This window comes from Erythrolamprus reginae, chromosome 1 (genome assembly GCF_031021105.1).
Source record: "Erythrolamprus reginae isolate rEryReg1 chromosome 1, rEryReg1.hap1, whole genome shotgun sequence".
NCBI lineage: Eukaryota > Metazoa > Chordata > Lepidosauria > Squamata > Dipsadidae > Erythrolamprus > Erythrolamprus reginae.
Window position 1 is genome coordinate 185,942,331 of NC_091950.1, and position 14,227 is coordinate 185,956,557.

General features: G+C 38.9%; 1 protein-coding gene across 17 annotated transcripts in view; it reads right to left on the reverse strand.

Annotated features, from left to right (window-relative positions):
• COBLL1 (cordon-bleu WH2 repeat protein like 1) overlaps positions 1–14,227 on the reverse strand; it is a 144,206-nt gene that overhangs the window by 39,154 nt on the left and 90,825 nt on the right. For all 17 annotated transcript variants that reach the window (XM_070731685.1, XM_070731690.1, XM_070731692.1 and 14 more), the window contains exons 2-3: positions 7,354–7,539; positions 326–527 (exon numbers count right to left, since the gene is read on the reverse strand). In XM_070731685.1, coding sequence (XP_070587786.1) covers positions 326–527; positions 7,354–7,448 — 297 coding nt within the window. In that variant the 5' untranslated portion in view covers positions 7,449–7,539. The remainder of the gene's footprint in view (positions 1–325; positions 528–7,353; positions 7,540–14,227) is intronic.

The following is a 14,227-nucleotide window of genomic DNA, read 5'->3' on the forward strand; positions in this document are numbered from 1 at the left end:
CATGTGAATTTTAAAATGATAATTTTGTGGAACCACAAACACTGACTACTCAGTGTCACAAGTACCTTGGTATTTTTAGTTGATATATGGCCTAAAGCAGGGTATACACACACACACACACACACACACGTGTGTGTGCGCGCGCGCGCACGCGTGTGTGTGTGTATCTCAAAGCAAAACCCATAATTATAATGCAGACACAATTTAATGAACAATTTTTAAGCTACCTCCACAATCTTTAGAAAAAAATATCACTTGAGTTAAATACATGACAAATATATATGAACTAGAGGAATTATAATAGTAAGACTTTACTGACTCTCACCTCTGGGATGATAGGAATAGGCTTTTTCTTATCTATTTGTTTTGGCTTTAAAATCACTTGGTCAACTTCAAGCATCCCAATAGGTGAATTAGGTTTGAATTTGATTGGTTTCTTCTCAGGTGACATCAGATCAATTGTGTAGCTTGCCGGATTTAAGTGGTATTGTGCGCAAAGGTAAACCAACAGGTCCATCATTGGTTTGCTAAAATAAACAATGATCAAATATTATATGGAAATATTAAATACACTATGTCTTTTATCTCAGGCAAGATTATAGATCAGAATACAGACAGAAATTCAATCCTTTTTATTTTTCCAGGAGCATAGTATATTTCTGCAGCACTGAAGTTATATTCAGCTAAGAACCCCATATAATTATTCTTTGGGGCTCAGCTAGAAATTTTTACTCCTCTTTTAATCTTACTCCTCTTCTGGATACAGCAATCCAAATTCCTAAGAGCATATTTCAGGTAGCGCGATGTGTCACAAATGCAGTAGGGAGGCAGGACTAGCCAAACTAGAGACAGGAGCATGGCTTTATATTTTTGCACATTGATTAAAACTACTGTTTTTCCCTACAGCTTTGAGTTCTCTCCTCATAGAACACACTTTCAAACCACTATGGTTCAGGGCCATCTCACAAAAACTCCAGTAACTTGTTTTCTCCAGGGAAGTGCTTCTAGTGAGTGGGTAAGAGTGTGCTCTTAGGTCACTTAAACAATGTATTAAAAACCTGGAAATCCAACAAGATCAGGCTGCTGTTCCCAAGAATGTTTGAGCAATCAAACTCCCCCCTTTAAAGCAGCAAGATACTTATATCCAATAACAGTTCCAAAAATCCAAAGGGTGTTAATCCTTAAGGCCACTGCAATGACTTGCCCATGGTAATTTTGAGAGCCAATACAAAAAAAGACCATATGAGCTGAGATTGTGTCCCTGTGACAAGGGGGGCATTGAAACTGTAGCTCACATCCTGCTGTACTGCATCTTTTGTAACAGTGATGGTGAACCTTTTTTTGCTCGGGTGCCAAAAGGGTGTGCACACACACAATGGCACGATGGTCCGTGCCCACATCCATAATGCAATGGCCTCCCTTCATATATGTACACAAACCCTCCCCCACTGCCCACACATTTCTGAACTTCCGGTTGGCTTGTTGGGCCATTTTTCGGCATCCACAGGCTCCAGAGGCTTTCCTGAAGTCTGGAGAGGGCAAAAAACAGCCCAACGGGTGAAAATGGTCTCCTCCCACCCTCCAGAGGGCCACAAATCAGCTGGCAAGCGTGCAGAAGCATGCTGGTGTTGACATAGGACAAAGCCTCATGTGTCCTCAGATATGGCTCCACGTGCCACCTGTGGCACCCATGCCATAGGTTCGTCATCACTGTTCTATAAGGACTCACAGATTCAATTTATAACAACTTGCCTAATAAAACATCCAGGAAATACCGATCTTTTTTTATGTGCAACTGCTGTTATCAGATCAATATGAAACAGTTTCCCTGAATGTGGTCAAATTCTGCTGTGCTGTATGTAAAATTAAGCAAACTTTTATACCCAGTTAATCCACCACAAATCACAATATATTATTATTTCATTTTTAATTTTTACTATTATCATTTTAAGCCTTTTATTTGCTGTTCTGTGACCATAATAAAGATCGATTGATTTCACTACACTGTGTCAACATTATTGTGAAAATATAAGTACGTGCATCATTCTAGCAGCACTGCCATTTGCTCTGGAAGCCATTGCATAATAGTGGCTGTCTTGCCTACAGAGAATTATTTTTTCATGCATGAAGCTTCTTACATTCCTAAACCTCTGAAGCATTTGAAAGAAATTGATTGTATCATTCATAAAGGAATTCCTGCAATGCAATCCCCACCCTCATTAACAATGCTTAGAATTACTACACTTTTTTTTCTCAGAAAGGTAACTATCATTATTTTGGATTGAGGTTGATGTCATCTGTGGTTTAAACTCTTCTATCAGAATCTTGATAAGATATGTTTTCTTTTAATCCATTCAGGTGTTTGTTTTATTAAAGTGATTATTTATTTCCAACAGCTGGGTACTTGCTAACAAAAGCCAGCTGCCTACATTGATATCATGAAATGCACAGAAGTATCTGAACACCTGGGCAAGAAAAGAAAATAACTTTTGTAAAAATGTCAGTGACTTTTTTTAAAAAAAAGAAAAGAAAAAGTTCACATTAGAAAGTTGAGTTTAATTTTCCATACACAATATTGACATTCTGTACAGACGTTTTTCACCATAATCTGTATCTTTAAAGTGGTGTTTGGCTTGGTTCTGATAACAAATAGAAGAGATGGCGTGAAATCAATTCCCTACCTCCTAATAATACCTTTCTCCCATAATGATAAGAGCCTTACTTTAAATTTTTTTTTTTATTCATTTGGCTTTGCATTCAACTAACTGTAAACAGAACTGGTATTCTTGACTATTTTATTTGCAAAATAAGCATTCCTTAGCAACTTTTTTTAAAAAAAAAAAAAACCAGGGATCTACAGAAAAGCAAAGAATGTGAACAAATTAAAGGATTTCCTGAGAAAAATAGCTTCAAGAAAGCAGGAAAGAAATACAGTAATTCATTGCGTGATCAGGAATATTTTTTGAAATTTACAAATCTAAGTTTTGGCTACCTATAATTCTTATCTAAAGCAATTGACACATGTAGTTTTGTACTGCTGAAAACAACACTCTAGAACATTATCTAGCTCTTGTCACAGTGAATTCTCCCAGTTCCAAACAAGAATTGAGCCATCAATAAAGAGAGGGTGACGAGACAGTATGAGCATGATGAAAAGGGCAAATAATAATTTTAAAAACTAATACTTCACATGGTTTTCTCTGTATTGCATGTCAGATAATTTGGTTTCTTCTCTGAACTCACCATCTTTGATGTGTGAATAATGAAGAATCCACAAAAAAAATGTGAATGGTAAGTTAGAAATATAGAAACGTTAGAAGACTGACGGCAGAAAAACACCTCATGGTCCATCTAGTCTACCCTTATACTATTTCCTGTATTTTATCTTACAATGGATATATGTTTATCCCAGGCATGTTTAAATTCAGTTACTGTGGACTTACCAACCACGTCTGCTGGAAGTTTGTTCCAAGGATCTACTACTCTTTCAGTAAAATAATATTTTCTCATGTTGCCTTTGATCTTTCCCCCAACTAACTTCAGATTGTGTCCCCTTGTTCTTGTGTTCACTTTCCTATTAAAAACACTTCCCTCCTGGACCTTATTTAACCCTTTAACATATTTAAATGTTTCAATCATGTCCCCCCTTTTCCTTCTGTCCTCCAGACTACAGTAGTCCCTCACCTATCGCTGGTGTTACGTTCCAGACCTGGCCGCGATAGGTGAAATCCGCGATGTGGAATTTATCGACTGATAGTACTTATTTAAGTATTTATATTGTAATTGTTTGGTAAGTTTTCATTGTTTTAAGTGTTTATAAACCCTTCCCACACAGTATTTATTTTAGATACAGTATTTAAATACAGTATTTACAATTTTAGATTTTTTTTTTTTTTTAAAAAACCCTGCCGATCGAGTTCGGCGGGCTGTTTAAATCTGCCGATCGACTTCCTCAGAAACCCGCGATGAAGTGAAGCCGCAGTAGGTGAAGCGCGGTATAGCAAGGGACTACTGTATACAGATTGAGTTCATTACGTCTTTCCTGATACGTTTTATGTTTAAGACCTTCCACCATTCTTGTAGCCCGTCTTTGGACAATTTTGTCAATATCTTTTTGTAGGTGAGGCCTCCAGAACTGAACACAGTACTCCAAATGTGGTCTCACCAGCGCTCTATATAAGGGGATCACAATCTCCCTCTTCCTGCTTGTTATACCTCTAGCTACGTTATGTTGGTTCTTTTGATCCTTCAACTATAGAAACTATTTAATAGGAATGAAAGGTGATATCTGACAGAGTCAAAGCAAGGCTCAACAAACCCAAGGAACTAGTATGGAAGGACTTACATCTCAACACATCAAGAAGGAATCTACAATAACAGCAGAGGCTCTGAGGCTGAGGAAATATTCCACCTGATTTGCTCAGATTCAGCTGCAGCAAGAAAGGAATGGGGCAACTATCTACTCAATCCTTGGTTAAAGATATATGGCAAGAAACTGAATCCATTATTTCTCCTGTGAAAGAATATAATTTGTGTGGACTAAACTTATTTTTTAGTTTATGTAAGAACCAAAGGTCGGAGAGAATTGTTGGTGTGTAAAAATAATGCTTGAATTTTTTCTTCCTTTTGGATGCCAAATTTAGAAGGGAGAGCATCGAACTCAATGGCATTTCCCTCAGCATATGTCCAGCAATCTGATGTAATGGTTTTACAAGTTTCTCTAAAGAGAGTCAGTGTGCCTCCAAACCCAAGGCTGTGAACATGAAAAGTGAGGGGTGATAAGAAAAGCCAAAAACAGTTTAGACTTGATCTCAATAACTCTAGGAGGGAAAATAACAGTTCTTGAAAGAATGAAAAGATCAGACAGATCTAAAAGTTTAGGATGAGCAGTAATGCTGAAAGCATTGCTTAGAACTGGATTGGTGGTTCCTACAACAATGCCTAGAAAAGAAGGAATACTTGTTATTTTGATAACAGAGTAGTGTTGCGCTCTACTGTATTCACTCTCCAATACGGTTTCAAGGTTCACTGATAGACCAAAAAGCATGACTTTTCAGTGCCAATATCTTAACAGCAAACAATATTTTGAAAACTATGATCTGCTCCTTGGAGAGACAGCATGGTGCACATGCTATGCATTAATTTTTCATATATTATCCAAAGCCATTCTATTTTCTGATCCTTCTTATCACTAGAAACAATCAGTTTCCCAGTGCAAACTTGAACTTGACATCATTATTAAATATCACTTTGTATTAATGTTAAGAGAGAATCATTTCAAAAGATTGAAAGTTGATTTACATCTATTCGAAAACATTGAACCTGTGCAATAATTGTTTTGCATAAAGGATATTGATTGTTTCTAGTGGTATCTTCATAATGAGGAAAGGGAGACTGGTCTACTATCAGTCAATCAGATGAAAACAAAAAATGAGTCAGATTCTGAATACAGATACAGTCATCTAGAGCAGTGATTTTCAACCTTTTTTGAGCTGCTGCACATTTTTTACATATACAAAATCATGGGGCACATTGAGCAGGGGGGAGTGGGGGGGGGCTAAAAAAGTTTGGACAAAAAAATTATCTCTCTCTCTCTTCCTCCCTTTCGTTCTATTTCTCTCCCTCTTTCTCTCTCTTCCTTCCTCTCTCTCTCCATCCCTCTTTCTTTCTCTCTTCCTTCCTTCCTCTCTTTTTTGCTCTTTCTATCTTTCCCTCCTTCCCTGCCTTTCTTTCTCTCTCTCTCTCTCTCTCTTGCTTTCTTTCTCTTTTGCTTTCTCTCTCTTTCTCTCTCTCTTTCTTTCTTTCTCTCTCTCTCTTGCTTTCTTTCTCTCTCTTGCTGAGCTTTGCGGCACACCTGACCATGTCTCGCGGCACACTAGTGTGCCACGGCACACTGGTTGAAAAACACTGATCTAGAGCTTAAGAAATGAACCAGTCTATCCATGCAGCCTAAAAATACACAGCCATGAAATCTGAGTAGATTACAATAGTCAAGGATTGGTAAGAAATGGCAATTAAAAGATTAAAAGTATCTAATTCTGAAGAGAAAAGGAGACCCAAAAGTGATATAACTATAGCAGACTGGTGTAAAACTAAGCTTTGTGCTGGTGCATCCAAGGAGTAGTCTGTACTATAGGGACTGAAACAGTATTTGACTGTTTCAAGGTTGACTCAGTCTTCCATCCTTCCGAGGTGGGTAAAATGAGGACCCGGATTGTGGGGGCAATAGCCTAGCTCTGTTAAAAAAGTGCTATTGCTAACATGTTGTAAGCCCCCCTGAGTCTAAGGAGAAGGGCGGCATAAAAATCTGAATGAATGAATGAATGAATGAATGAATGAATGAATGAATGAATAAATAAATAAATAAATAAATAAATAAATAAATAAATTTGTCAAGAGGATCAAAGGGGCTAGTCCCCAAACCACTGAAGGAGCTTTTATCACTAATGAAGATTCTTTATGCACATAAGAGAGCTTCTCTAGATCTTGAGAGAATATAAAAAAGTAGAGCTGCTTGATTGGGGTCTATGAGGCAAAGGCAATCTTATGATGCTAAACCCCAACGCTGGCTGGAGAATTCTGGGAGTTGAAGTCCACAAGTCTTAAAGTTGTCAAGTTTGGGGACCCTTGCTCTAAGGGAAGACTGTTCCACAGACATGGGGCCAGATCTTGAAACACCCGCAATTTTGATGTTGCTGTATGTGTCTGTGGAACAGTCAACCAACCCTTCTCTGCCGAACATAGGTCCTTCGATGGTGTATACCAAGATAGATAGGTCGCCAAGTAATTTGGTGTATTTGAGCACAGGGCCTTAAATACCATCACTATCAGTTTAAATTGGGCTCTGGCTTGAATTGGCAACCAATGTAGAGATCTACGTGAATATGGTTTCTATAGAAAGCCTGTCTGAAAACCAACATTGGTCCCATTCCTCAATGACGGTCCTCAATGACGTTCAAAGCTGGCATATCTCACAAGATATGAAGAGAGACAAAAATGGAACAATTTCAACATCTTTCATCGCTGCCTAAAGTTAAGTATAGAGATATTTTGCCCAACTGGAAATAAACTTTGTTCTTAATCTATTTTGTTCATTTTCTATTCAAGGTTTTTGATGTGTGGAAAATTTTAGAATCTTTGAAGGTGACTATCGCAACAATATCTTCCATATCACTGACAAAAAACCAAAAAAACTTATCAGAAGTGTAATGTAAAAGATTTCCACCTTGGCATTTTCAGAAGCTGTGAGATGGACAGTCATGTAAATCATTTAAATTAATAAATTATAAATAAACACCTGCCCTTCATCCAGTTTTCATCCACAAAACATCTTCGAAATTTTGTTCAACATACCTGCCATTAATATTAGTAGTCTTGATCACCTCTCCAGGAAGAATCACAGACAGCTGAATGTCTCTGTCAATCGCACTTTCTTTTTGGTCCATCATGCAGTTAGCCAATTCTAGATCATCAAATGATGAGCAATCAGTAAGTTTAGTTTCAGGTGGAGGAAGGGGAGCTTTTGACTTGGCTTTCCGCCTATAATAAAACAAAAATTTGAAAAAAAAATTAGACAAAATAAATTCAATGGGAAATATTGAATTTCCCAGTATTGGGAAATAGGACATTAGTTGGATACTGTAAGATCCTCTATCCCCAGTGGGTTTTAAAAATGAAAATACTGCAAACTATATAATCCTTAAACACAGAAAGGAAAGCAAGTACATAATCAGTAAACTTTATCAAAGTATAATTAAACTGTATTATCAAACAAAAAAAGACAAAGTGGTCAAATTAGGAAGGTGTCCAAATATCATAAGCAAACATAAGTTTTTACTTGATTATACAGTGCAAGCATGGGTTCCCAGCCCCCCCAAATCTGGTATTATGTTTAACTAAATGTTTAACTAATTGCTCTGGTTTCTGAATCTCTTAATCATACATTTTTAAATTATGCAATGAAAATAATTAATGGTTTAAGTAATTTGTTGTTGTAGTTTACTTAATAAAGCATTCTTGCTTTATTAACATTTTGCCACCTACTTTTAAATTTCATTTGAATGTGTTTATTCAAAGATTGCTGCACCACTTTTTGAGGTACAAATGAATTTCTTTTTGCAAGTCCTGGAATTCTCTCTGCCTGCCATTGCCAAAATTGCTTGATTTCCCACTATTTAACCTGAAATACACAGCAATTCTAGTGCAAGCCTTGTAGATAGAGAGAAGTAAAATGACACAGGCTTAATAGGGAATTGGAAATATAAAATATCCCGCTTTATATTTTCCTCTTGGCTGGTATTCTGCAAAAAGCCCCTTTCCTCTTCTATAATCACCACTTAAGCCAATGCTTCTTAAATAGTGGAGCACAGCTCCTGTGGGCGATGCCGGGGGGTGGTGCATGCAACCCCAGGGAACATGCATGGTCCCTATTGATCAATTCCCCCAGACGGGGACGTGTTTTCCCAGTGGCATGTTGCTCCAAGCCTGGAAGTGAAGGTGGCCAGGTGGGGCAGGGCGGCTGCGTGGGTTCTTATTGTTCTAAGTGGGTGACGTGGTAGCTATGAATGGCGTGGCGAACCTGCTGCTGGACAAGGAGGAGCATTCTCGGCAGCTGGGTGAAAGTTTAAATGGCACACTAAAGCCTCCTTCCACACCATTCGCTGTGAGTGCCCAGCAGAGATGGCATTATCTCTAAGCATTATCTTCCAAAATTCCTTCATGACCAGCACTCTCCCCAAACTGTGGTCAAAAGCAGTAGTCATCCCCATCTTCAAAAAAGGAGACCCATCACTAGTTGACAACTACAGACCCATATCACTATGCTGTGTACCTTGTAAAATCATGGAATCAATTATAAATCGTTCAATCACTCTCTACTTAGAATCTAACAACCTACTATCAAAAAACCAATTTGGATTCCGTAAGAAACTATCCTGCAACCTACAACTACTCCACTGCAAAAACATCTGGACTACCCACCTTGATCAAGGAAAATTCATCGATGCAATTTATATCGACTTCTGCAAAGCCTTTGACTCAGTGGTTCACGACAAACTTCTCCTAAAACTCAAATCCTACGGCATCTCAGGACTCCTCCACAACTGGATTACCGCATTCTTGTCAAACAGACAACAAGTTGTCAAAATCGGAAGCGCCATTTCCTCCCCTGTCCCTGTCAAAAGCGGCGTTCCCCAAGGCAGCGTACTAGGTCCTACTCTTTTCATCCTATACATCAATGACCTCTGCGATAATATCGTCAGCAACTGTGTACTTTTTGCCGACGATGTGAAACTCTTCAACACCACCGACAACACACTCACTCTTCAAAAAGACCTTGACTTCATTTCAGATTGGTCCAACACCTGGCAACTTCAAATATCAACCAACAAATGCTCTACCCTCCACATCGGCAAAAAGAATCCAAACCACTTATATGAACTGAATAAACAAATCCTCACTACCAACCAACACTCAGTAAAAGACCTCGGAATACTCATTTCAAATGACCTAAGTGCTAAAGCCCACTGCAACAATATCGCCAAAAAAGCCTCCAGAGTTGTTAACCTGATCCTACGCAGCTTCTGCTCCGGCAATCTCACACTACTCACAAGAGCCTACAAAACCTATGCCAGACCCATTCTCGAATACAGCTCATCTGCCTGGAACCCACACCGCATCTCAGACATCAACACTCTCGAAAACGTCCAAAGATACTTCACCAGAAGAGCCCTCCACTCCTCCACTCGAAACAGAACACCCTACGAAAATAGACTAACCATCCTGGGCCTTGAAAGCCTAGAACTACGGCGTCTAAAACACGATCTAAGTATTGCCCACAAGATCATACGCTGCAACGTCCTTCCGGTCAACGACTACTTCAGCTTCAACAGCAACAACACAAGAGCACACAACAGATTCAAACTTAATATCAATCGCTCCAAACTTGACTGCAAAAAATACGACTTTAACAATCGAGTTGTCGAAGCGTGGAACTCATTACCGGACTCAATAGTGTCAACCCCCAATCCCCTACACTTCTCCATTAAACTCTCCACGATTGACCTCTCCCGATTCCTCAGAGGCCAGTAAGGGGCGTATATAAGTGCACTGATGTGCCTATCGTCCCCTGTCCAATTCTCTTTTCTTACCTCTTTTATCTTATATATTCTCTCCTCTATATATATTCTCTTCCTATCCACTTCCCTTCTTTTTACTTCCTATTTTTATATATATATTCCTAATGTATATTCTCTCTCATATGTATTGTATATTGGACAAAGAATAAATAAATAAATAAATAATAAATTATAGGCCAGGTCGGCGATTCCAAAACATTGGCTTGATTAAGCTGGCCTGGCCCCCTTTCAAAACACTGAAATTCCATTGGGCCCCAGATCAGAGAGTTGGGGACGCCTGAAACCACGGAGAGGGGCGGCATACAAATCAAATCAAATCAAATCAAATCAATCAATAAATAACTTCTTCCCGGAGGCGGATGGTGTTTAACAGAAAATAATTGAGAAGCACTGACCTAAGCCATGGATCACAAAATACCTTTAATGACTGATAAATTTATATATAAGCTGCCCACATCTCCACCTCTTCCTCTGGTAATTCCCACCCATGTATATTAGACTATACTAACAAGAAAAAAGAAGGCAATTGTTGCCACTCTATCTGTAGGAAAGAACAGAAAAAGAGCACTGTTGGATCTGATTCAAAACCAATCTACTCCAGCAGATACGGCACCTATAAACTTACAAGTGAGGTACTAGTACAATGCCACACATTCACAAATGTTTCCTAGTAATGGATTATCAGGAATATAATATCACCAGGCTAAACAATAAATACCTTTTAGTCTTATGTTAGTCTAGCATAGTCTTATGTTCCGTGAATTGGTTTAATCCCCAAATAAAATGGTCAAATAAACAGCCACTGCTATATTTTAGAGAAGCAAATTCCACACTACGATATAACTATGGCATAGTGAAATACTTCTGTCTTCCTTCTCCCATCAGTGAATGTTATTGCTTGACCCTGGGGGGTTCTACCATGTTTCCCTGAAAATACAACCTACCCCCAAAGTAAGTCCTAGCTTGATTTTTACACATTCACCCAATATAAGCCCTAATTAAGACCCCACCCACTCCAGGGTTCACAGGTAAAAATTAAGCTAGGGTGGGGGTGGGGGGGTGGAGCTATTACTTACTTACCTATTACTTACTTTCAGACAGCTGCAGCCAGGCCTCACACACTTCCACCCATTTATACCTCTGCAGCCGAAAAGGCTTTCCTGAAGGCCTCTGTAGCCAATAACAGAGATCCGGATCGATCCAGAGCTCTGTTATCAGCTGCAGAGGCCTTCTGGAAAGCCTTACTGGCTGAAGTAATAGTTCCTGAAGGCCTTTGACAATGAAAAGGAGGCTGGGGACGGCATGCACAAATGAGAGGAGTCAGTGGATGACATCCTCCCCCACCCCCTCCTCCAAAAAACCTGATGGCATTTTTGCTGGCCAAAAAAGACAGGATCTTATTTTCAGGGAAACATGGTGGCATCCAACTACTGTATATGCCATTCCAAGTCTTCAGAGAAGGGCAGCATACAAATCTAATAAATTATTAATTATTATTATTATTATTATTATATTCTGCATATTTTACATGTACTATCATGTTTGTTCCATCTCTCTGTGTCTTCTTGTTTAAAGCTAAAATCCTCAAATATTATAATCTTTTCTAACAGGATAGTTACTGCAATCTCTGAATAATTTCAGAGCATTCTTTCAAAATGCTCTTTTCTGTGGAATTTCCAGCTCTACAATACTGTTCTTGATGCATGTCAGTCAAGCTCAATAGAAATTTTCAAGCCTATTCGCACCAGATATATTTTATAGCATTATGATACCATAATTTGTTATATGTTATTTGTTATATGGAATTTGTTATTTCTGACATTGATTTATAGTCAACATTCTATCCTAAGCTTAATTAACATACTTTGCATCTAAAATATGGGTCCCATGTTCCATCACCTTCATCAAATGCAATTTTAAATAATGAATGGCAACACAAATGAAACTAACAAGGGAGACTCTGATGTTCAAAAGCGAAGTATTTATTCACATTTACAACCTGCTGATTAAACTATGGGGGGATAGGGTAATAAATAAATGTTTAGTTAAACTCCAATAGAGCCATCAATGTATGTTACAATCCAGACTGAAATAATATTTGTACATTAAAAACAACAGCATTTTTGACCATAGCTAAAAGCCTGGTGACAGCCAATGAAGGATATTCAACACAGCTGTTGTACACGTCTGGCAGCTAACACATGGCAGTAAACAGGATTTTAAGAAGATTTCATTTCAACCCTGTTAGTCTACTCTGATGGTTATAATGCTTTAAGTTACTATCCTTGTCAATATGTAATTCTGCATGAGTAACAATTTTGTGGCCTTTACTGTTAAGATATTCATGAACTGCGAGAGACATGCTAAGAAGGTTAACCAATGAATAGGCATAGCAACTATGTCAGCCAACATAGCTAAACACTTCTGAGTCTGTGCAGAGAATAGATACTGAAAACATAGAACACTCTACTCTCAGTTCCACTCTGTGCTTGTCTACTCTACTGAAATGAAACTAACTCCCCTGCTCATGTTTATTTGAAGAAATAATCTACTAGTGGTATTGTGTGTGTGTGTCTGTCTGTCTGCCTGTCTGTGTATATGTGTGTGTCACATGTTTTATAAACTATGTTTATAAAGATGTTATTGAATCCAATTGAATCAGTCATCTGTGTGTGCTTCTGGAATTGATTGTTATGCAACAAACTCTGATATTTACTGCTCTTGTGATTGTCTAAACACTTTAAGTAAGACACTCAGCAAGGGTGTCCATGGGAAGGGTGACCAAAAAAAATCAAGATGGTGGCCAGAATCATGTATTGAAACTCTACCTTCCCTTTTTATGTGTATGCCAGGATTTGACTGTATATTTCTACTTGCCATCTTGCTTGCCAAAATGGTTGCCTTTTCTGATACCTTGCCTGCAGACTTATATATTCTCTTTCAGAAATCTCAAAAATTGAGATATTGGATCAGGAGCCAAAAGAAAAACAATAAACAGCAAAGTCAAATTAAGGTCCTACCACCAGAAGAAGCCCAATGAAAAAGGAAGCATTTATCTAGTAAAACAAAGAAAACAAGGCCCTAGTGTGTTTCTCTTGTCATAATATTAGTGACAGTCAGACTCAATTTCATTGTGGGCCGCAACAGGATTGTGTTCGACCTCGGGGGGTGGGGGAGCATGGCCAGGGTGGGTGTGGACAGCTTGACATCACTCGTGTCGGGGGGTGCCCTGTGATGGCCCAAGTGCTCTGTCAGCAAAAATGGGCTCCAGAGCTCCGTTTTGGCTGCAATGGCCTCCTGTAAACTCTGCCAGCAAAAACAGAACTTGGGAGGGCCACACACAGCCCTCCTAAGCTCAATTTTTGTTGGCAGAGCCACTATGAGCCAGTCCTTCGCTGTTTCCAGGGTGGCCCTGGATCTAAGCACCCTGTGGGCCAGATCCAGCCCCGGGCCTTGATTTTGATACCCCTGCCCTAAAGCATTAAGTGGAAAATTTGTAGGTAAAGCCCAACTACAGTAGTTGCTTTGATCATGTTCAGTCTCCTCTTCAGAAAGTTCTTTAGAATTGTAGTCAAGTTTTATTAACAGTCAGCTGAGCTGAGTCTTTGAGGCATTCCTTCCAGCAGTAGGTGGATACCTGAAGAAAGAGCTGTGCAAAGCAGCGACATGAAGAATTGGAGCTCCTTAGCTACTTAACAATGGTTATATTGCAATTCTCCTTTGCAAGCTGTGGCTTTCTGTACTTACAAACCTATTTCTCATGAGGGGCAAAAGACAGAGTTAGCACAGGACTCTTCACTTTTATCTCCTTTCCTTTTCTAAAAGGCTTCTTTGGTTGTCTTTAGAAAACATGCCTCCCTTATTAGTCAGATAGCTATTATCAGGACTGTTATCACTTCTTCCTTTCTCCTTCAATTCATCTTTCGCCTCCGACTCTGAGCTGTGCAGTTCAGGTTCTCAGCCAATTCCTTCACTTTCCCTCACTGTAGCTCTTAGTTGTAGGTAGATTTAAATAACCCGGGCTCCCCATGTTAATCCCTAAATAGAACAAAAGCTCCAGATTCAGAAATACTTTCTGAAAGGAGTCCGAA